The 26339-nt window shown below is 31.1% G+C and overlaps 3 protein-coding genes across 3 annotated transcripts in view; 1 reads left to right on the top strand and 2 right to left on the bottom strand.

The window, feature by feature from the left end:
* Positions 1–26339, bottom strand: part of LOC134682960 (neuronal acetylcholine receptor subunit alpha-9-I-like) — a 208052-nt gene that overhangs the window by 37033 nt on the left and 144680 nt on the right. The gene's annotated exons all lie outside the window — the stretch shown is intronic.
* Positions 1550–16467, bottom strand: LOC134682948 (tRNA wybutosine-synthesizing protein 2 homolog). The gene is made up of 6 exons (XM_063541889.1): positions 16353–16467; positions 13884–14293; positions 12874–13024; positions 11085–11194; positions 2702–2859; positions 1550–2007 (listed from the first exon to the last, which is right to left on the bottom strand). The coding sequence occupies exons 1-6, from the start codon at positions 16412–16414 to the stop codon at positions 1582–1584; spliced, it is 1317 nt and encodes a 438-aa protein (XP_063397959.1). The 5' UTR covers positions 16415–16467; the 3' UTR covers positions 1550–1581.
* LOC134684642 (guanine nucleotide-binding protein G(I)/G(S)/G(O) subunit gamma-12-like) lies at positions 16459–24705 on the top strand. The gene is made up of 3 exons (XM_063543945.1): positions 16459–16644; positions 19008–19135; positions 22407–24705. The coding sequence occupies exons 1-2, from the start codon at positions 16550–16552 to the stop codon at positions 19111–19113; spliced, it is 201 nt and encodes a 66-aa protein (XP_063400015.1). The 5' UTR covers positions 16459–16549; the 3' UTR covers positions 19114–19135; positions 22407–24705.

Genomic DNA, 26339 nt, shown 5'->3' on the forward strand with positions numbered 1-26339 from the left:
ATAAATGCATTGAATTGAATTAATGCTGATATAGTCGAGTTATACTTAATGAAGCAAGACAACTACAGAAAAGTGATGACACAAAGTGTGTGATTTTGGTAGAAAACATGAAAATATGTTTCTGGATCACTGGCGATGTACTTCAATTTATGGTATATCGGTATGGTAGCATTTTTGGTGAACTGTTGTTTGAAGTCATAGCAGGGGATGACTACAGTCATATCAGTGTAAACTTGATATGGTTCCATTTTATAATTACGTGGATAAAACTCCAGATTTTTTTAGATTTTTTTATATTGGTCTGTATCTTTTAGCTAGCTATAAAACCAGTTTTGAGCCACCATTTTTTAAATGAGAAAATGCCTGTACCAAGTCAGGAATATGACAGTTGTTATCCTTCCTGTGGTGTGTTTGTGCTTTTGACTTTGCCATTGGATAAAGGACTTTCCGTTTTGAATTTCCCTCAGAGTTTAGTATTTTTGTGATTTTATTTTTTTCCGAGATCAAGCTACTGTTGCCTCTGATTTCCTCGTCTTGTAATTTGTGATTGCCTTTAGGTAGTATCCTTTTTATGTGTTTGTCAAAGATTTACTATTATAAGATTTTTGACTACTGACTCATTTCCCTTAATTAGAAAATAATATAATCTCATCGACGTACAACATTACATTTCTCAATCAGATACTGTATGATTGATTGCGGGACAACTATGCCTAGTCTAAAAGACAAAGATAAGCGAAACTACAACCCACGTCGTTTTGTGCATATTATCAGCAATCACATCATATATCCTTTACATTTTGTCATTACGTTAAACCCAAAACATTTTAAATTGTGTTTTACCCGGTCTGGTCCGGCAAAACAATTTACTGGTAGAGTATACCTATAGCTCATCATATATCATATACTGAAATAGACTAATTAAGCATAATGACATTTTCATCGCTTTAAAACTATAAATGTAATGCATGTGTTATTGAATATACCATCTAAAACTTTGATGATAAGTCATTGGTGACTTTACACTGCTTCTGACTTACTCTGCTGCATTTTGTAAACAACAAATTAAGATAAAGTCCACTCATTGATTGATATTCATGATTGGTTTGCTTACACTGCAACAGTACCAAATAAAAGTTTTGTTTGTCGAAGTGGACACAAAACAAATTAAGTATGTCAAATACAATGGAGTAAATGGGTTTTGCTATATCTTTAGTTCCTTTATGGTTATATAAATCTTCATTAAATGTTTAGGTTTTTATACACCTTGGTTTCCAAATACTAGGCTGTGGTCGACTGTTGTAAGAAAATGCAACTATCTTACTGATAGTGGACACAAAAAAAACTTAAGTATGAAAAACTCTAATATTGGTTCAAGAACTCCTTGACACATGCCCAACTGAGGGTGATCTCATGTTCACTAGAATGAAATGCAGATCCTGATCCACATGTGTCACTTGTGATATGTATGGACCATTACATTGGCTTATAGTATGTTATTACTGATAATGGATAGGAATACAATTTCAAACTGCTAGTTGCTAGATTTATTATTTTATTATCTTTAATTAATATTGTTATTTATATTGGACAACATTTAAAGTCAACAACCACATGATCAACATGTGGTGCATAAGATTTGACATGTTCTATATGCAAAACTGATATAGTCCACTTTCTATCAGAATGTGCTATACACATAAGTTTATGTAATGTTTCACAAGTATGTTCAGCCCACTCTGTCCAAACTTTCTTCCTGTCTATATGTTTTGATACACTGTCCACCAGGACATTTATTTTTATATCTTTTACATTTTCACATCTAGGTCCGCTTCCTTTAATGGAATTATGTATGTCTTCAGTCTGCTTGATCTTTGATTCTACATTGTAATGTACATGGAGAATGCCACCAGTTGGCTTCAGAGCAGCACATGCCACAGGCCATCCATCTTCTGAACTTGGTATAAGACCTAGATTTACTCTATCAGCAACATGTTTTGGACAAATCTGAAATAAATTCAAAGGTTGACCTTTTGGACAATGCAAATAGAGTGTATGATTGATTCACATGAAGATGCTTAGATTGAAAGAAGATTTGTTTGTTTGTCGCTATCATGGATGATGAGCATTATCACTCTCATAATTTTAAAATGGATCATCATATTTTCTTTTAGAATATTCTTCAGAGTTCTGTATTTTTGTTATTTGACTTTTTTCAATGTAATTTATAAAATATATATTATATAGTTGCAGCTACCATTGTAGTCTTTATAAATACAGAAACCATGGAGATTTCTATTAATTTCTTTTAGATGTCCTGTTAGCGCATTAAATAGATATTTATTTATGATGATTCAATAATTTCCAAAAACCTAAAATTATTTATTTTCCTATCAACATGATCAAGTCCATTTTGTCTTACTGTAGAAAGTTCAGAGATTCAGACTGTATTATTTAATATGAGTATTAAAACAGAAAGTGTTTCAATGTTGTGTTTATTTTACTGCTGTTTGACAATTGGTTGTTTTTTGGGTTTTTTTTGTTATCTATTACATTGTCAGGTTATTTAGACTTATAATTTTGAATGTCCCTTTTGTATCTATCGCGTCTCCTTTAGACTAGAGACCATCTAGTTTTCCATAGAGGTGACATCGAAAGGGTGCCAACATTCATATAAACTTTTTTTCTAAATAACACCCACCTTTCTGTTGTCTCCATGGTGCACAGTACATCTATCTTCAACTCCATTCAAATGTAAGTTTTTCTTTAAAGCTTCCACTGCATCAGGGTTCCATTCACAAGCATGAAGATGTCTAGCCCTTGAATGAACTAAGTACGGGAGAGTGAAATATCCAATACCTGAAATAGCCACATACAAGTCAATTATTATAAAAAAGTCACATATTATATAAATTATCTATAGTGATATCGTAACATATCAGTCATCTAAAGTGATATGGTCACATACTAATCATTTATAATGCTATAGTCACAACTCAGTCATCTATAATGGTATAGTCACATACTAATCATTTATAATGCTATAGTCACAACAGTCACAAATATCAATTACAAAATTACTTGTTTGCATTAATCATTCTTTAGTTTTCTGTGAAGTGTCTTTTGGATTGTTGTTTACTTTCATCCTGGTGCAATCTCTTTTTCTTAAATATCTTCCACCCCTTTTTTAAGTATTAAAAGTAGCATTGATCCCTATGTGCACATGTGAAAAAATATTAATGTTGTGCTATTGTGATCTGAATTTTGTCTTTTAGATAAAAAAAAATCCAACATAGATCTTTTACTAAATATATATATAAGATAAATATTTCAAGACAAACATTAGTCATTGGCGACATTTCTTAAATAGTTCTTAGATTGATGGAGAGATTTATTAGAAATACCAAGGCTTGCATATAATTGATCAATTAATCAATGTGTCAAAAGCTGTCATATTCTGAAGTGTATCATATTTCTTGCAATAATTATTTGATGTCTTGAGTTGCCATGCAATATTTGCACTGTTCCAGTATAGAACTTAATCCTTAAGGATTTTATATTAGGAAAGATTAATACGTAATGATTATTTAGAAAAGAATGAGTCTTTTAGATTTTTAGGACATTAGTTCAATCAGGCCATCTCAGAGGAGACACATTTCTGACATTTTTCTATATTTTCTCCTTTCAAAAATCAATTTTTAACTGTAATTCTTGACGATGACTTTTTAATTTGATTTTGTAAATTGCAGGTTGAGATAGAAATCTAATTATTGGAAGCAGAGGTTGTAATTCTCTAGGATAATGTGCTTTCTATGAAAGGAACAGGGTTGAGTGACATTTGTGTTTAAACTAATGGAAAGATTTCTTCTTTATAGAGATAAGAATGGAATTGGTGTAATAAAACTTCTCTTTCTTTAATTTGCTTTCTGACAAGAAAGCCATCATGATCGGCACTTTGTATTTGGTTTGTAAATAATGATATTGATAATTGAATCACAGAAGCCTATTAGTCTACCAATGTTATTGCATTAACTAATCAATTCTTAGACATTTCTTAATTAAGTACATGTAATAACCATTAAAGGATAATAATGTTGGCGTGTGTTTTAGTCATATGACATAAAATGTTTAATTGAGGTCTGACTGAATTCTCAGCTTTTATTTACTTGTTTACTTTTTACTGTTTGTGATTGATTGATTGACAAACTTTTAATCCATATAAAGCAAGAACAAGGGCAAGATAGACTTAGACTTGTACTGAGACATGCACAGTCAGTGTAGAAAATGAACAGAACATTCTGTTTATGTCTGACTCAAGTCAGGAGCCAGCATCGTTTATGGTTTTGTTCATAGATATTACTGTCAGTTTTCTCATTTTTAGCTCCCATAGGGCCAAGTGAGCTATTCTCATCACTTGGCGTCCGTCGTCTATAAATTTTTCATCTGAAAATGCCAGGGCAGGTAGATCTTGACCTGATAAACATTTTTACCCATATCAGATTTCCTCTAAATGCTTTGGTTTTTAAGATATAAGACAAAATCTCATTTTATCCCTATGTTTTATTTTTAGCCGTTGCGGCCATCTTGGTTGGTTGACAGGGTCACGCCACACATTTTTTAAACTAAATACCCCAAAGATGATTATGGCCAAGTTTGGATTAATTTGGCCCAGTAGTTTCAGAGAAGATTTTTGTAAAAGATTACTAAGATTTATGAAAAATGGGTAAAAATTGACAATTAAGGGCAATAACTCCTAAAGAGGTCAACTGACCACTTCCGTCATGTTGACTTATTTGCAAATCTAACTTTGCTGAACATTATTGCTGTTTACAGTTTATCTCTATCTATAATAATATTAAAGATTATAACCAACAAGAATGTGTCCACAGTACATGGATGCCCCACTCGCACTATCATTTTCTATGTTTTCTGGACTGTGAAATTGGAATAAATTCTCTAATTTGGCATTAAAATTAGAATGATCTTATCAAAGGGAACATGTATACTAAGTTTCAAGTTGATTGGACTTCAACTTCATCAAAAACTACCTTGGCCAAAAACTTTAACCTGAAGTGTAACAGACGGACGAACGAACAGACAGACGGACGGATGAATGAATAGATGAATGAACGAAAGGACGAACAAACGAAAGGACGAACGAATAGACAAACGGACGCACAGACCAGAAAACATAATGCCCCTCTACTATCGTAGGTGGGGAATAAAAACAGCAAAATTTCCTCAAAATTACCAATTCAGGGGCAGCAATCCAACAACGGGTTGACCGATTCATCTGAAAATTTCAGGGCAGATAGATCTTGACCCGATAAACATTTTTATTCATGTCAGATTTCCTCTAAATGCTTTGGTTTTTGAGTTATAAGCCAAAAACTGCATTTTACCCCTATGTTCTATTTTAAGCTGTGGCGGCCATCTTGGTTGGTTGACCGGGTCACGCCACACATTTTTTAAACTAGATACCCCAATGATGATTGTGGCTAAGTTTGGTTCAATTTGGCCCAGTAGTTTCAGTGGAGAAGATTTTTGTAAAAGCTAACGACGACAGACGAAGACGGATGACAGACAACGACGCCGGACGCCAGACGCCAAGTGATGAGAAAATCTCACTTGGCCCTCTGGGCCAGGTGAGCTAAAAATGTAAAAAATATTTTTTTCTTATATTCCTGCATTTGTCATGTTTGTAAAAGAAAACTAAGGTGCACATGTATTTTGCAATCTGTTCATCTGAAATTAGTTACCCTCAAAAGAGGGACGAAAGATACCAAAGGGACAGTCAAACTCATAAATCAAAAATAAACCGACAACACCAAGGCTAAAAATGAAAAAGACGAACAGACAAAGAATAGTACACACAACATAGAAAACTGAAGAATAAGCAACAAGAACCCCATTTAAAAACTAGGGGTGGTCTCAAGTGCTCCAAAAGAATAGCAGACCCTGCTCCACATGTGGGATTGTAGTTATGACATAAGGAATATCTCCAATATCATTTGTGAATCGGTTATTCCATAACAGTCAACCAACTCTTGAGGGGGTCCATAAAATTTAAGAAGGGATGATTTCAACTTCACCATTTGGAACTCTTGGTTTAATAGCTTCCTATGAGCACCAACCCTCCATCAAGAAAATCATGATAGCAAATGCAGGCACAGGAATATTGTATCAATTGGGAGATATATACCCCATATGTAGGTGCTGCTGGAACAGGGCTTCCAAAATTTTTCTGAGCCAGCCAGACATTTTATATCTAACATAGAACTACTGAGCGAAGAAGCTCTTTCTACGTTATTTCTTCAACAAAATACTTGAAATGAACGTTAGATACAGGTATCAATGATACTTTTAGAATTTTTGAAGAAATGTAGGATGCATAATTGAATTTCCCACCTGTGCACATGCGCACACGTGTTCTTGTTCATACAACGTAGTGCTGACGATTTTTCATTTAAAACCTTTTTAAATGATTTATCAAATCATGTTTATAAATGTATTTGTTATATATTTTAAATCAATTAGATACAAGCTGCTGAAATGTACGAAAATAATTGTGAATGGACCGATTAATTTATACAATGTCCGGTACTGAAAATAGTTTACCTGCCACCTGAACAGGTAGTTTTCAGCTGTCCAACAACTAATTAGCCTTGATTAAAATTAGAAAGTATTTAAGTAGGGGTTGTTTTGATAGTAATTAATCATCATGTCACTTTTATGACCGGAAATGGATGGCTGTTAAAGGCAAAATGTTGGGTCAAAAAGATCCTGAATTTATATGTTTAAATGACCGAAAAAGCCTTTGAAACTAAAAAGAAGATGACCGTTTCATGCTTTGCCCAGCCGGTCTTTTACCGGACATTATCCAAATGACCGGCATATATGACCGTTTTGGAAGCCTTGTGCTGGAAAGTTGCTACTTAGAAATGGAAAGTTCACAATTGAAAAGCTGAAATCATCCCTTTTGTTATAAAGTTTTGTTTTCAACCGACCCTCATTGTCAATTTCTAGATGTAAGTCAAGATATTAACTTAGAATTTAGTATTCAGTTTCCTTTAAATATTGCAATTGCCCTTATAAAAATTTTTGGTTCTTCCCTCGCCGGGATTCGAACCCATGCTACTGTGATATCGTGACACCAAATCGCCTGCACTGCAGCCGTCCCGCTATACCACACGACCACCTGGGCTCTCAAAAAAAGAGCTTTCGGTGGGCATGTGTTACCTTTCCACGTCAGTTTTAATCTAGCGGCGTACTACAGTACATGATATATAAGGCATGAAGATGTTATTGTTACAGATCAGCTAAATTATCTATAGTAAAGGATCCTACAAATTAATGTAAGATACAGTCACAGAAAATAATTATATTCATAAGTATGTCTAAGTCAGTGACAACCCTACAACAGATTATATAATGTAAACCAACTTATTTTCGCGGATACTTTATTTCGCGTTTTCCTCTTTCTAGTCATCTTCACGGCTATTTAAATTTGCGATTTTCTAATTTACTTGATGTAGTTTGGTAAGGATAGATCCAAGATTTATAGTCGCGACGATTTTTCTTCGCGTTATTTTTCTACTCACGAAAGTCGCGAAAATAAATTGCTCGCGAAAATAAGTTGGTTTACAGTATGTAACCAGATGCTCCGCAGGGCGTAGCTTTATACGACCGCAGAGGTTGAACCCTGAACGGTTGGGGCAAGTATGGACACAACATTCAAGCTGGATTCAGCTCTAAATTTGGATTGTGATTAAATAGTTGACACAGCATAGGTTTCTGACACAGAATGAATGTGTTCTAATGAAATTAAAATTTTTGTTTTCTCTAAGAGTAATTCACTATGCTGTTGAATATTAATCCTCTCAAAAAAATGTTTGAAGAAATTTTCTTTTTATTTATGAAATTTCAAATGAGAAAAATTGAACCCAATTTTTTAATCACATCCCCCTCTCCCTTATTCCAAAACTAATCTCAATTAAAATTTTCTAATGGAGTTTGCAACAACAACTACTCATTTTAATACATCATAAAATATTAAGATGTAAAAAAACTGCTTGTTATCACTGAATGGTAAAGATTATTTTAATTTATCAGTTGGTAGTAAAAAGTGAATGTATATATAACAAAGATTTAAGTTGATTCTGGACAAAGAAAGATAACTCCAAATAAAAAAATTCTAACAATTAGATATTTCTTGCTAACTATTCTGGACAAAGAAAGATAACTCTAATTAAAAACAAAATTGCTATTTCACAATATTTTGCAATAAGATATTTCTTGCCATTGCGCAATACTGTGCAATTGAAAAGACTTGCTATTGCACAAAACTTAATATGATTTTAGATCCTGATTTGGACCAACTTAAAAACTGGGCTCATAATCAAAAATCTAAGTACATGTTTGGATTCAGCATATCAAAGAACCCCAAGATTTCAATTTTTGTTAAAATCAAACTAAGTTTAATTTTGGACCCTTTGGACTTTAATGTAGACCAATTTGAAAATAAGACCAAAAATGAGGAATCTACATACACAGTTAGATTTGGCATATCAAAGAACCCCATTTCTTCAATTTTTGATGAAATCAACCAAAGTTTAATTTTGGACCCCGATTTGGACCAACTTGAAAACTGGGCCGATAATCAAGAATCTAAGTACATTTTTAGATTCAGCATATCAAAGAACCCATCCGATTAATTTTTTGTCAAAATCAAACGAAGTTTAATTTTGGACCCTTTGGACCTTAATGTAGACCAATTTGAAAACGGGACCAAAAGTTAAAAATCTACATACACAGTTAGATTCCGCATATCAAAGAACCCCAATTATTCAATTTTGATGAAATCTAACAAAGTTTAATTTTGGACCCTTTGGGCCCCTTATTCCTAAACTGTTGGGACCAAAACTCCCAAAATCATTACCAACCTTCCTTTTATGGTCATAAACCTTGTGTTTAAATTTCATAGATTTCTATTTACTTATACTAAAGTTATGGTGCGAAAACCAAGAAAAATGCTTATTTGGGTCCCTTTTTGGCCCCTAATTCCTAAACTGTTGGGACCTCAACTCCCAAAATCAATACCAACCTTCCTTTTGTGGTCATAAACATTGTGTTTAAATTTCATTATTTTCTATTTACTTAAACTAAAGTTATTGTGCGAAAACCAAGTATAATGCTTATTTGGGCCCTTTTTTGGCCCCTAATTCCTACACTGTTGAAACCAAAACTCCCAAAATCAATCCCAACCTTTCTTTTGTGGTCACAAACCTTGTGTCAAAATTTCATAGATTTCTATTAACTTAAACTAAAGTTATAGTGCGAAAACCAAGAAAATGCTTATTTGGGCCCTTTTTGGCCCCTAATTCCTAAAATGTTGGGACCAAAACTCCCAAAATCAATACCAACCTTCCTTTTGTGGTCATAAACCTTGTGATAAAATTTTATAGATTTATATTCACTTTTACTAAAGTTAGAGTGCGAAAACTAAAAGTATTCGGACGACGACGACGACGCCAACGTGATAGCAATATACGACGAAAATTTTTTCAAAATTTGCGGTCGTATAAAAAACTCGTCTAAATATCAACCCAACAATGTTAGATCTGTAAATTTGCTTTCGCAAATTTTTGGTTCTTCCCTCGCCGTGATTCGAACCCATGCTACTGTGATATCGTGACACCAAATCGCCTGCACTGCAGCCGTCCTGCTAGACCACACGACCACCTGGGCTCTCATAAAAAGAGCTTTCGCTGGCCATGTGTTACCTTTCCACGTCAGTTTTAAACTAGCAGCGTACTACAGTACATGATATATAAGGCATGAAGATGTTATTGTTACAGTTCAGCTAAATTATCTATAGTAAAGGATCCTACAAATTAATGTAAGATACAGTCACAGAAAATAATTATATATATATATATAAAGTTTATTCATAAAACAATCTCCTCTTAACTACTTTTTAATGTTTGGTCAAAAAGGCTTCCTCTTTCAGTTTCTTAGGATAGTAGCTCATCTTTATGAATAAAGTTTCCTTTTAAGTTTCAGTTTCAAATAGGACATTGGTTTAATTTTCATGCTAATCTCAATCTTGATTTCAAACGCAGATATAATTTCACTTTGTCATAAAAGGTCAACAAACCAGACTACATTATAACAAAGTAAAACCTTCCTTACTAACTAATGATATCACTTTGTCTTCCACTTATCCACAGTCAGACAAACTTACTTATACATTTCCTGCCACTTGACCTATTTATAAAAATATCTATCTGTGTCACACTGATCTGGATCGGTTACACTATATTACAGTATTCCTATATACGTTTTAAATTATAACAATTCTTACAATGAAAGCAAAATCAGGATTGTAATAAAACTATTTTTAAAAATCTATCTCATGTTTGGGCAAAAAAAAATAATACATGTGTTTCCGCTAATCCTACCTACCCTAATTTTTAGTGACTACCCTTACACTTGCCATTTTGGAACAAGCACTGTGAAAGTCAGTCTGATTCCCTAGTAGTAACTACCTAACAAATTGTTTGTAAGCAGTGTCAGATCCAGAACTTTTCCTAAGGGGGGGGCTCTGACTGACATAAGTTGGGCCCACTCTAGTCATGCTTCAGTGATTCCCTATATAATCAACCAAATTTTTCCCACGAAAGGGGGGCCTGGGCCCCCTCTGGTAACGCCTATGGTAAAATAAAATGATATTGCCTACCTACCTACCCTATTTTTTCAGCACGTAAGCAGAAACACATACATTTTTTTTTTAAATTTCGCCTTAGCAAAAAAGGTCTTCAAGACTAATTTCTACCATAAAAATTACTTGGTCTTTGTAGAACTAAGGCCAAATAGGGTTAAGTTACATAATGAATTTTTTACATTGTGATATTTATTGAACCTGTTATACAAATACGGTAGACACACGTGAAAATATCAAAGAAGCAGTCCAACATTGGATAAGGAGGAATGTCGATTGGATAGAGTATTTTCTTATATATTTTATCTTTTGGTGACAATCATTTTACTTTCATATGCATAAATGTAATGTAACATCATCTCACCTGCATATAAATCAACAACAGTTTCGTTGGAACAATCAAACTTTGCTATTCTTAGTTTCTCCGTAACATTCCCAGCACTGAACATACACTTTGTAATGTCATATGTGTACCTGTTTCAATAAAATAAAATATTCAATCAGACTTTCCTAAAGCACTGTTCATTTATAAAAGATATATGTATCTAGAGGTTATCAATCAAGCATGTGTTATAGAAAAAATAGTTGTTTTACAATAACAAACCATGAAGTTTAACATGGTTAAAGCCATCTCAGGCAAACAAATCACACTTGAAATAATGTAATTTAGAAATTTTTGCTTTTTTTGTTTTTCTCATTGTAAAACGTTTTTATTATTGTGAAAGTGGGGACAAAATTGGAATCACAAAATAAAATCTCACAATCTGAAATTTGATACATTTTAAGATTTAACATTTTCTAAAATCTCAATAACCAATCTCACATTCTTCAAAAATAATAAATGAAGAGTAAAACTTTCTGAATATAACAATATTAATGGCAAACAGGAGATAATCTGTCATCTTGATTCTTATAATTTACCCAAAGGAGTAGGTCCGGTAAGGACCGATTTTGGCCTCAAAATTCAGGTTCATCTGACGAAAGATTTTGACCACTTTTTAAACACTTAAGTGTCTATTTCATTTGAATCAATTAGTCTATGTGAAAGGTTTTAACTGATTGATTCATTAAAAACGACCCAATTCAAGCTCAAATATGAAAAATCTACCAAATATGCTGAAAAATGTGACTTTTCAGATGATTTTTGTCAAAAATGAAAGTGGCCGCATACATATTCATCCTAAACCTTTATATATGTTATGTATTATCATAAAATACAACTTCCATTTCAATATTAAGGATGAACACAAATGCGGCCACTTTCGTTTCAAACGAAAACCATCTAAAATTTAACTAAAAAGCTAGAACTGTGAAGAATTCAGGAATTTAGCATGACTTTAAGGTGCCAGTACCCGATATATGTTCATTGTATAGTCAAAAATAGCCCATATTTATGAAGCAGAAGCACTCTACTGTTCAATAAATAACTAAAAGTTTACATTTTATCAATTTTGTAAAATTGCTATATTTTGAGACCAAAAAGGGCTCTTACCGGACCTACTCCTTTTGATACATTTTCTAAAATCTCAATAACCAATCTCACATTCTTCAAAAAAAAAATGAAGAGTAAAATTTTTTGAATTAACAATATTTATGGCAAACAGGAGAGAATCTGTCATCTTGATTCTTTTAATTTACCCAAATTTGTATCTCCATGTAATAACTTGTATGAAACCAAGGGAGACAACTTACCTTATTCTGTTATCTTTATGTTCAACCCATCCTGTATCTCCATACAAGTTATAACTTGTCATGTGGTATCAGGACCCAAGAAAGACAACTTACCGTATTCTGTTTTCTTTATGTTCCACCCATTCTGTATCTCCATACAAGTTATAACTTGTCATGTGGTATCAGAACCCAAGGGAGACAACTTACCGTATTTTGTTATCTTTATGTTCCACCCATCCTGTATTTCCTTACAAGTTATAACCTGACCTGTGGTATCAGAACCCAAGGGAGACAACTTACCTAATTCTATTATCTTTATGTTCCACCCATCCTGTATCTCCATATAATAGCCTGGCCTGTGGTATCAGAACCCAAGGGAGACAACTTACCTAATTCTATTATCTTTATGTTCCACCCATCCTGTATCTCCTTACAAGTTATAACCTGACCTGTGGTATCAGAACCCAAGGGAGACAACTTACCGTATTCTGTTATCTTTATGTTCCACCCATCCTGTATTTCCATACAATAGTCTGACCTGTGGTGTTCTGAAACCATCTGCTGAGATCACATCCTTTCTGGCCACTCTTGAACAATGTAAACATTTACAGACTACTGACCACAACTCTTCACCTATCAAAAAAAAATGAGTTATTAAAGTATGCAAAGGATAATATTATAACTGTCAGTTTACACTGATGTAAACTTTAACATATCATGACTACATATATTGCAACATGTTCAAAGGGAGCTAACTCTTGATTTTTTTGTATGTTGAAGTAAGCTATGATTATATTGTTTTCTGTGTAATTTTTACCCTTAATTTTTGTTATCCCATAGTCTCCAATCATTCCTTTATCCTATGAAAAATGGTTTTCAAGAATTTGTTGTATAAATTGCAGGCTATACACTCCCATTTATTGAGGAAATAAATGGAAATCATCTTAAGCCACCAATATACACACTTTATCTTCAATGATTGTTATTTTGCCTGAAATTTGCACTGCAAACATACCATCAAGAATTATTATTACAAGATATTTCATTTTGAATTTGGCATGTAAGGTAAAAACACAAAATTTCATATTTCAATTTTTCAGGAAAAAATACCACTGCAAATAGAACAAACCATTTAATCTGTTTTTTTGTTCAGTATTGAGGTTGAATCTAATAATAGAACACATGCTTTATTACAGCTGAAAACAAAAAAGCTGTTTTTAAAGGTTATTAATCCTGTTTACCATTTTTTGATAAATGCATTAAATGTTGATGTGTCATGCAATATCTGCCTCTGATAAATGTGTCAATGTATGCCCAGCCATTAAAATAAAATCATAATCATCTCAGGTTTGACATATTTAGGATGTATATAATACTGTGAGTGAACCACATAAACATTAATGCTTAAAATAAGTTGCCAATAAGTTGTTTTAACCATTTGTTAACAGGAACAATATATAATTACAGTATTTTATATAATCCCATGTGTTACCTGCTTTTGTCCAATTATCATTACAGAAGCAGTTTGGTGGCAGTAGAACAAGATCTCCATGTTTTTCCCAGTGGTGTGGAATATCTCTCTGTAACTCTTCAGTAATACATATATCAAATTTATGAGCCAGATGAGTCATACTCAACACAAGTTCTTCATATGGTGTTTTTGGTTTTGGTTTTTTAGCTTTAAACATCACCTGAGCTATCTGATAACCAGACTTTGGTAAAGTCTTAAGTGTATCAAAGTTAATAAAGTCAGTATTACAGTAACAAATCATACTGCTTTTCACTAATAAACTATCAACTTTATCAAATGTTCCTTTGTCCAGTGGTATAGCTATTTTACCATCCCCAAAATCTTTCAGGTTACATGATATATCTGTTAGTTTACTGTCTTCTAGGATTTTTCTGAAATACAAAATGTAAATAATTAATTTAGTGAATGGATATTTTGTGTATATATATATGTATTTTTTTTTCACTTATTGTGTTGTTGTATGTTGCCACCATAAATTTTATGGTCAACATCCTTAAGACAATGTCACGGATAGAACTGTACTTCTTACATTCATATATACCATTTTTTATAAGCATACTTTATTTTTTCTTCATATAATTTCTGTTATTTCTATTACCTAGCTATATATATACTAATTTGAATGCATTCTATAAATACTTTTACTGCTTTTCTAAGGATGTTTGCATACATGAAGAGCATGCAACTGAGGTTAAAACATAAACATATATAAATAAACTATGTAATGTATTACAGTGGACAGTTGTCATAAAATGTATTAATCAATTGAGATCTATAGAAATTTGCCCTAGTCAATGTCCTGTGTACAGACAATTAACTGAAAATTGATTTGCCTTTCTTGGTGAACATAAAAAACATAGCTTATATTCTGCTTGTTCTCCAATTTGTGCGAAACAGTCAACACAGAAAATAATAGTATTATACAGGGGTTGAATTTAAGTTTTTTTGTGTACTGGCCAGCCAGACCAGTGGACTGAAAACACTACTGGTCCAGCTCACAATCTACTGGTCCTGCAAAAATGACATTCATTTGACAAACACTAATATAAATGATAGATGTTTTTTTTTATTTTTATGCTTTCGTTTACATAAGTTAGACAGGAACAAAGGGCTAGTCTTGATTCAGTACTGTTCATTAAATTCTGATCTGCTATATAATTCAACCATTCACGATCTTTTTCCCATGATTTTTGGTATTTGCGTTTCTTTTTTGTCAATTTCATATACTTTATTTCAATCTTCCTTTTTTTTTCACTTTGTTTATTTTTTTTACCAGCGGTTTAACTCCTTCCAAAAATTTCCACATTTTATATTGTTATGAAGGACGATCACCCGAGATATTAATTAACTTGATCAATTGTAATACCCCCCCTGACCACATAATTAATTTCACAGGTAAAGTGTTTTGTAAACAAACTGAGATTGCGATGCAATCTGATTTTTATCAACAAATTTCTACTGGTCCTGAACCACCGGACCAGCGCTAATTTCCACCCCTGCTATATACATGATATATATTAATGTCTAATTGACAACAAAATGTATATATTTTCTTGAATATCTTTAAATAATTTTATTATACATTGTTATAAACATTAAACCATGCAAACTGTGTTGAAAAAGACACAGATTTGGTAAAATGAAGGTCATAGATCTGTAACTTCTTTGACACAATAAATATAAAAGTACAGAGTTCTAATATACCCTGCGTTGCACTTATTTAATATTTCTTAGGGACATTATTCTATTATTTTTAAAAGTGGAACGTCATCCTTTATAGATATATACATTTGTAGATGATCTGAATGGGTTACAGCTTTTAAAAAAGGTAAAAATGATCTTCTTAGCTTTTAAACTGCAATTAAAGGGACAACTTCAATGATCATAGGCCTTTCAGCTTTATCAAAAAAATAATTCAATCATTTTTTTTCTTAACAATTTTTGCCTAGTGTTTGAAATTTATTTCTAAAATACTGAGCAAGCAAAATAAGCATTTGAAAAATCACAATTTGCAAGTAAAATTGAATAAGCAGAACACCTTAAACAAGACACCTGTCTTGCACAACTGACTGTCTTTTGAATTTTGATATGAAAAAAAAAACGTTTAACCTGATGAAAGCGTTCCTTTTGTTTACATCGAATATGACGTCATAACTTAAAGAACGTCACATCTGATTCCCTAACAACAGAACCAAAATAGGGAACATTACTTATGGTATTTCGGTTTCTTTTATCAACATGATTGATATTACTCATATTTAGGGCAAACAGATTTGATGGGAGACAGAATCCAGGATGAACTGACTCTATGGGAGAATGAACCGAGGGCGAACGAACCCGACACCCTTTACCAATCTCCTCACGAGATATAGTTCATGTAATCTGTATTTAAATTCCGTCATTTGTATATATCATTAAAGTTAATTGAACCTTATTGGCTGACATAGAGTATTTGGTACTATCAAAGCTTGTTTCATCATTGACGATGTCATCGTTAAATTTTGTTTGTTTACGCTTTCTAAAACATGGGCGCAGACATCTTGAATCACGCGAAATCACGTTTACTGCGAGAAGAGTTAATTGATTCAGATTGAACGATCGTTTGAAGAAGCTGCAAAACAAAAATTATGTCTAGTGCAGTTCAAAGATTACAGAAACAGCTAACACAGCTGAGAGAAGAAGCTAAAGTTGAAAGAATACCAGTCTCACAAGCAATTGAAGTGTAAGATAGAAAGATTTTGCGATGTCCGACTGTTTATAAAAAAGGGGGAGGGCGTTGTCTCAAAAACATCCTGAAGCTTATGTTTCACACTTGTTAAGTATGTGAGTCAAAGGACAAGTTACTGTCACATGGCATATTATACAGTAATGCATGTGTTTAAATGCTTTAACCGCTGACTGAGTACCTACTAAAAAAATATTGGGTTTATGTATATTACAACTCAGAACAAAGACAAAGACCTCTTTTAAAGAAAACTCTGACCTCTTTAAAACATGTTTGAGTAAACTTTGACCTCAAGTCAAGGGAGGGGGACTAATTCATAGACTTAATACACCTTATTGCTAATCCCGTCTGACCCAGCCGCTTGAACTTTTGACGCACATATAACAATCACTTTTCCATTGTGGCTTCAGATATTTTGTTTTTTTATGTCAAAATTTTACGGGAACCTGTGTGAAAAAATTGCAGTCAATCAATTTCTATAAACATGATGATCAGTGAGGAGAAACTGATAGAGTACAAGAAAAAGAAGACTCATTCAACTTATCATACAGAATTTCTTTGGAAAAGTAAAATAATGGAAATGAAAAAAAATCAAGATTCTTAGAATTGTTTCTGACTGGTGTTTTAAATTGGTAGATGTCTTTCAAACAGGTTAAACTTGTCATTCACACTGGTCTGAAGTTGTCTATATAAAAAGAAGTTCAAGTTGTGTTTAAATTAGTCAGAATTGTTGTTGTTCCAAGTCTTTTGATATATATAAATCCTAATTCCACATGAATAGTCCACTAGTACTCAACAAGTGAGATGTGAGAAATAGACCATTTAGACACGAAGCTTGCTATGTGGCATAGAATTTGCTCATTGTTGAAGGCCGAAATACACTTAAAAAATAAATATTTTGAAAATTTTATTTTTCACCTTTACCTCCATTTGTTAATTGATCTGTCACAAGCATTGAAATACTAATTTAAAAACATTGGAAAAAATCAATTATTAGATTCATAACTGCACCATGGAAAGTTAATGTGGAAACAGTGATACACATAATTCAAGTAACAAAAAAGGCAGGTGCTAAATAATGAGTATGTGAATGACCTGAGATTCTTAATGTCACGCAAATAAAAGAGTGCCAAAAGTAAAGAAGTTAATTACTCCTTTAACTGAATCTTGATTTTACCATAGTACCTGAGTAATGTGCTAATCAATTTAATATGAGGCTTAAATAATTGCCCTTTTTACAATGACATTCATTCGTAAAATTTCCTTTTTTCTAACTTAAGCACCATGCCCTTTTCAAATCCTGGCGATGGCTAGAACACTGATGAGGGTGTGGTCCTCTCCAGGCAGTACAATATATATTATGTATGTCTTACTTCCCTTATGAATACTCATAGTGCGAAAGTCGGTACTAATTAATTAGAATCTAGAATTTTATTGGTTTTCCTTTATCATTCACACTACAAATGTATGGGTACATATGTATGTTGTTTGCATTATTATAAAAGTTTATATTTTGATATAATTTTTTTACTGCCATGTTAGAAAAATCCTATATCTTATGAAAATTTAGAAAATCATCTAAATGCGTTGTACAAAAACCACTATAATGTATTCTATATTTATTAATTTAAATTAATAAAATGATTAATTTTAAGTTAAATTTCTTGATGCTACAAATTTTCTGTTGTCATTGGATATTTCTTCTGGTGTTGTGGCTTCTTGAATGTAGTCATATTCAATTAATATTATTTATTACAGCTTGAATATGCTTAACCTTGAGCTCCCGAAATAAAAATTAAAAAAAATCAATAAAAGTTATTTAGAACATGATGTATGATAATTTTGTTAATGATATTTACCACAAACATGACAAATAGAATAATGTCATATGTCAAATGAGTTTCACAATAGACTGTGTATTCATAATAGAATTTAATAACATTTAAACAATGATATTTTGTGTTGGTACGTACATTGTATGTTATAAATGTACATTAACTAGTATGTACATGTATGTGCTCACAAGCACTTTTTAGTGTTTTAGTGTAAAGAGTAACACCAAATGCAAAGATAATTCTAGTTACTGTTACCTTGTTATTTTATTTTACTGGAAAGAGATACTTCAAATTAACATTTTACAAAGAGCATTCAAAGAAGATGCTTAAGTTTTCTGTTTACTGTTACCTTGCTATCTCTATTTCAGTATGAATAGTTACATCAATGAGTATTCCAAAGGTGTTTAATTTAAGTCTGGTTACAGTTACCTAGCTATTCTTATTTCAGTTTGTAGAGTTGCACCAAAAAGTATTCCCATTTATATAGTAAATGAGTTTGTTAACTGTTACTTTATTTTATAACAGGATGAAAAGTTACATCACAGAGCATTCCCAAGGAGATGCTTTAGTAATAGGCGTGAACCAGTCAGATAACCCTTTTAGAGACCAGAAATCCTGTGCCATTTTATAATTTTATACAGTTAATAGTCTTGGTAAGTATTATGGTAATTGTATTTCTATTGTCATAGTGGTGTAAAGTAAAGTAAAATCACAAAAATATTGAACTCCTTAGTCCTATGAAAATATAAAAAGGAAAGTCCCTAAGTCATGTAAGTCCTAATCAAATGGCAAAATCAAAAGTTCAAACAAACAATTGAAAAACAACTGTCATATTCCTGACTTTGTACAGGCATTTTCTTATGAAGAAACATGGTGGATTAAACCTGGTTTTATAGCTAGCTAATTATCCTCTCACTTGTATGACACTCACATCAAATTCCATTATATTGACAACAATGCATGAACAAAACAAACATACATAATAGGTTAAAATGTGAAAAATACAGCAGTCAACAATGTGTTATAATCTTAAATTAATCACTAAAAATTTCATACAAATTCATGAAATATGTAACAAAAAAGCACAAAATGACATATATATGTCGTGTACAAGTTGCGTTTTTGTAGAGGTTATAACATGTACAAAAATATTGTACATTTTATAACTTGTATAATGCAAACATACAAGTTATAACATGTACAAAAGTACCTCATACATGTTATAACCTGTACAAAATATTGCTTAAAAATGGTTCTAACTTGTACAAACTTTAAGATAAATCTTAAAGAAGTAAAATACACATTTAAATTCACCAATGCATAAAGAACAACAACAATAAATAGGCCATAACGTGTCTCTTTCTGTAGAGGACAATGATCACATAGTTACAGAAATATATGTTTCATGACGTATGTTGGCAAAATGTGTTTTCATGTGATTGAATGTTTAATGTAGTCCATCATGGCTTAAATAAGTGTGACACGATATACTAAAAGCTTGCATTTCCTCAATGACAATTACATTAGATACTAGTACATGTAACTAAATTCTTCTCTCATAAAAAAATAAAAGAAATGTATCAGATAAATGTGAATTTCATGAGATATAATAGTATTATATCTGCTATACATCAAGCATCAAAATCATTTGTGGGAAAAATCACAAATTAGAACTTCCTTTAATTCCATCTGCTATTAAAAGGCTAGTTAAAAGTTCAAAAGGATCTAAAGATATGTATATTGTTTTAAATAAAAATGGAAGTGTTCCCACTAGTCAGTTAAAATGGACTGAAATTTTTGGCTTTGATAAAAATCATTGGAAAAAAATTTATAAACTGCCATTTGTTGTCACAAATAATACTAAGTTACAGTGGCTACAGTATAGATTCAATCATCGAATCTTAGCTACAAACAAATTTCTTTATAAAATTAAGATTTATGATAATCCAAATTGTACTTTTTGTAATAGAGAAATTGAAACATTAGAACATTTATTTTGGGAATGTGAACATACACAATTATTATTAGAACAGATTGAAAATTGGTTTCTGACCAATGGAATTAGTGTACTTTTTACACAAGAAGTTTTTTTGTTTGGTAACTCTGCAAAAATATCAAAAGGCAATGCAGAAAATACTATTTTTCTTACCATAATGCAATATATTTATAATTCTAGATGTTTTAAAAAAAATCTTACATTAAACTCAGTAAAAGAAAAGATGAAATATGTGTATGCAATGGACAAAAATATTGCTATGAAAAACAAATGTGAACATCATTTTCTCAGAGAATGGAATGTTTTTGATATATTACTTAGTTAAATACAAAAATGTATATACTTTACATTCAATATTATACATGTTATAAATGAAAATGCTGTATTTACTATACTAAAATAGAATTCAATTTCTAGATGAATTATATTGAAAACTCATCACACTATTCTCTCTCACTCTCTTTCTCTCTCTCTCTCTCTCTCCCTCTCTCTCTCCGGTGTTCAAACTGCTTTACTCTATATCTTATATTTGTATTTAAAAAAAAAAAAAAAAAAAAAAAATTGCTTCCTAATAGACAGTTGTATTGATTAGATAATATCTATAGATTTATATATTATATATTGCTATTATATTTGTGTATATTATGTTGTAAATTGGAAGTTATAAATAATAAAAATTAAAAAAAAAAATTCTTCCCAAAATTTTAAGAACGATGCCTAATAATATTGGGTAATACTGTAATTCTCCTCCCTCTCGTTTTATAGCATGGAAAGACTAAAACAATGTCTTATATGCTTACTCTGTAAAATCAAGAGAGAGCTGAAATAGTTTTCATTGCACCACGTTTCATTATAAATATCTTTGGATCTACTCTTCAACATTTTTGGCCTTCAGCATGCCTTATGTAAATTTATAACTCAATTTTTTTTTTATAAACTATAAGATTATTTCATTGGGCGAATGTAATTTTTATGTTTTAAATATATATCCTCTACTTTGAAAGCATGTATTTGTGTCCTTTGGATGTTGTCTGCTCCATGGGCGGGTTGTTATCTTTTAGACACATACCCCATTTCCATCATTCCCAATTTTTATTTGTAGACACATCTGTCCTGGCTATCCTCTTATGTCTTTTAGTGTCAACTAGAATGAAAGTATTTTACTATTGCCTTCAAAGTGTACACTCACATTTACAATTCATCAAATAAAGATATGTCCATAGATAGTCATGACTCATAAGAGAATCATAAGACACGTCCTAAGGTATACATGTATCTTATGACAAGTCTTAGGAATGCTTCGTAATACCGACCCTTGGATATTAACTGTATCAAAAAAGGACAAAACACACTAACATGAAGGAATAATAAAAAAGTTATGAAAATATTATTGATGTCAATAACATTTGTTGCGATAATAGAAACATATCCTTATTTTTCAATTTTGTACAAGTTGAAACCATTTTTAAGCAATATTTTGTACAGGTTATAACATGTATGAGGTACTTTTGTACATGTTATAACTTGCATTTTTGCATCATACAAGTAATAACATGTACAATATTTTTGTACATGTTATAACCTGTACAAAATCGCAACTTGTACACGACATATATATATATATACACCCCAGCTTATTAAATTAAAGACAAGAATACACAAATTATCCATAGTACAATTACACAATGACTAGATGTTTAAGTGCAGACTACAGAGTCACATCAAATACGTAACAAAGAAACATAAAAAGGCATTTGGACAAAACTCATAGCAAAAATGAAAGACAAGCAACAATTTATCCGATACATTGCTCTTTATACATGTTTATAATGGTATAATTTTAGTGTTACAAAAAATGATTTTTTTGCACCCTATTATATGATATGCATGATATGGTTTTTACTAGTAATGTTTTTTTTACTTTTCAGGGAACCGTCTTATATGGAAAGGTTTTCTGTTTTATTTCCAAAATGACAGTAGAAAGGGCACAGTGCAAATTTTTTTTTTAGATTTTTTTTAGTATTTTATTTTGTTAGAACGCAGCTACATTTTTTCTCTGAAGTAAAATGATGTTTTTGATTGAAATCCTCTCCATTATTCAACTTGACACTCTACAACAGAAATGTGGCCAGTAAGGCAGTATGTCGCATCTAGAACTATCATATTCACATGAGTTGATCTCCATCTTTTATCTTGTGTCAGAACTGGGTACCAGAATTAACATATATATGCAAATTATTGGTGTTGTTTAAATTTGATGTTTTCTTGTACAGTTGTGATTTATAACAATTTGGCAAAAAGTAATTTTTATTAAATATCTATGTTTGAAAAAAAAATTTGAGGTACTTTGATGAAAGAAAACATTGATGTTCTTGTTCAGAAAATTTGCTACAAGAAAACTTTGAATTACAAGGATATAAGAAAAGCGCAGAAACGAAGAAACGATGAATGAGAAGACATTGTAATGTATTTACTACTGCTTACTGGGAAAGCAGGAGGTTGTTTCTTCATGGAAATTAGATTTCTAAAAGGAACAATCATAAAAGGTGCTCAGCAGACACATACAAAATGAGAAAAATGGAAGAACAGTAGCAAACAATATTCTTCTGGGACGCCTTTAGAGAATTTTCAGTGAAAGCTATTTCAGTATACAAAATATTGTAGTTTTCCTCTTTCATGTCTTTAATTAGAGCCGTAATTGTTTAATGGATTTTTCCTGTTAAATCAATTCTAAACATGTAATTATATAGTTTCTTCAAACCTAATTAAAATCTTTCTTTATTTACATACCAGACAGCATTGTGGGATATTTTTTGTTCAATAGACGAGAATTTCTACAATCTATCATAATTACTTAATTTACACTGCCAGAACTTATTGTATTGCCGTTAAAGATGAAAATTAGCAGTCATTAAACTCATTATATATGTTATACAGATAAATAATTGCAATATGGTCAATTAATGGTGCAGAATATGTACTAAGAATGTCAAGAACATGTTTTAAAAAATATTAGCCCTTAGAACTGTTTGAAATATAATTTGCATTTATTTATTTAGCATCAAAACATTTATGTTTTTTCAATAATTAGATTAATTTTATGTATGTTTTACATTAATAGTCATGTACCGATTTATTTACATAGAAACAGAATACAATTTCCTTTTAAAGTTTTACTTTTTTGTGGATTTATTTATCAGGACAGGAAATAAATGTAACTATCTATGATTAGAGGGAAGTTAAATATAAGTAGTAACTTTCAAGGAACATATAACATTTATACATGTATATAAGTATTCATAATATTTGAGACACATTTATCAAACTTCAAAAATTTTCTGTTATTTTTTTTTATCCACTTTGAATTTTATTGAGTAATGAAAATAAGATTTGGGTCAACATCAACTCAACAACAACCTAACAAGGCAATAAAACAATAACATACTTATTTCAAAGATACATTGAGTCTTGTAATTAACACATTATTTTTAATTGAATAACAAATTTGCACATGTTCTAAATTATTTTTTAATTCAAATAACATAAATCATATAAAAACCATTATAGTAATTCATGTGCCTTTTTTCGTACATTTTGTGCTTTTGTTGCATGGAATAGCTTTTTATTATATATAGGTTAATCACATATGTACAGACTTATTTATTTTTAAAATGATGTTGATTATTTTAACATTCATTTTCATAATATAATGTATTATACACTCCAGCAACTTTTGTTTGCAAATTTTACTCAAATCCTTGTCAATATTTGCTAACTGTGCACTGACTAATATTGAAAGCTAACAGTTTTTCGGAAAGTATACATGTATAGTCTGATAAAAAAGAATTGTTTACATTTTCCTAACAAAAAATAAAATCTGTTTTAATTAAAAATTATTAAACTTTGTGATGGACTATTTTCATTAAGTATGATTTAAAAATGTAAACTCTCTAGATTATGAAATTGTTTTAAATTACCTGATGGTATTCAACGCCAAAGATTATAATGCTACTTTCATTCAAAATTTTCTTCAAATTTTAAACAATGAAAACTTGCAGTTCCATTGTTGACATGCAGCACAATCGAACACACACTATCAGTATGTAGGCAGGGTAGATAACTGATGTTTGTATAATATATAGAATCTCAACTTCTATTTATGTTTGTATGTATAGATATCTGAAATGCTTTTTGTAAATCTTTCATAATAAAGTATTGATGTTAATATATTTTTGTCTTCATTTTGTTGCAGCTGAACAAAGAGGCCAACTTATATAGATAACAGTTATTCTTTCTTTAGATTTGTAGGCTCCCCTTTTGGTCATTTTCAATGTACCTGCAAAGTAGGTATATTGGAATTAATCATTCTGACTGAGTCCTACCAAACTTATTTTTGACAACTTGAAAATGATCACTTTGTTACAATTGTTGATAATAATTATGAAGTGCCAACTGTTCATGTGCAGCACAAATGGTACGTGTAGCATCCTGGGTTGACAAATTTCAGATTTATGCCCCTTTGAATGTATCGTTAATGCAAAAATGTAACATCACTTTCTGTTACCTTGATAGAATTTTTGTGTTCAGTTATAGAGAATCATCCAATTATACAGGGGAAATTAACCCTAACAGACCTGACTTTATATTAATTTAATACAAACAGGAGTAATTGTCCTGTTCTTGATTTTCAGTTCGGTTAAAACCAGCCCCCACTTTCCACTTGTACAAATAGATGTTGCTGGATTTAATCAGACTGTTTGGTTTGGATATTTCAGTGTCTCATGGTAAACAAAATTAAAAGTTTTACACCAAGAGAGATGAACTTTGGTTCCTCTTTTTAATTTTTGGTGGGTTTTTTTTGGACAGTGATGCTACTTTTGACCTGTTTAAGTGTTTATATTTTAAAACTTGAGCCTAAGCCCTTGTCTAAAGTTATGTTTAAAATTTCAAAACCATAATCTATACACAACTGTTAATTAATAAAATCACAGATTATTTTACAACAAATTACTTTAAAAAAAAACTTTGATTGGTACAAAAATTTTGCTTGTCTACCTTGTAAATAAAATATACCATATATTTATCTACATTGATGTTGTTTATATATCATTTAGACTTGGGTGGATAGTTTTCTTTTACAACATCTTATTGTTTTCTCAAGAAAAGGGAAGAAAAAACCAACAAAAGTATTTGAAAGTACAGAGAAACACACATCTTGAAGAGCAGCGGATGTTAATGAAGAAAATCAAATGTGAAACACCATGATAACAAAGTAGAAATCAATTTAATAGAAAAATACATGAACAATAACAATGGAGGTGCAATGATGTACATCAGCATCAACAACTAAAGACAAGTGTCCTTACATTGAACAATGGCATAGGGTTATATACTCAGTAGTTGCATGTTTCATAAAACTTTGGGGCAGAAGTTTTATTTCATGTATGCAAAGGTGGATAACTCAATGTTAAATTCAAGCTACAAAAAGTTTCTTACCTAAAAAAAATTACTTATAAGTCTTTTACATTTCAGTATAAATTGCCTTCAATTTTTATTATGGATTTTTTATTCATTTATAATCGAAATCAGGTATTTTCACAGATGATCCTTATTTAAGATATTAATCTAATACTTTTTTTTGGCGGCTTAATTCTCATTCGAAATTAAGTGCAGACTTTTGTCATCATATTCTGTAAAAAAAAATTGACGAACCCCTGTGTTCAACAACACGATATATTTTCTTACTTTTCCAATTTGGAAAGATTCTTTTAATTATATGCATTTGCTTTGCAAATGAATGTTTTTTTATTGTATACTTTAACACTTGTTCCTACTTATATTTAATGATAAACTAGAACTCA

Source organism: Mytilus trossulus, chromosome 9 (assembly GCF_036588685.1).
Source record: "Mytilus trossulus isolate FHL-02 chromosome 9, PNRI_Mtr1.1.1.hap1, whole genome shotgun sequence".
Taxonomy (NCBI): Eukaryota; Metazoa; Mollusca; class Bivalvia; order Mytilida; family Mytilidae; genus Mytilus; species Mytilus trossulus.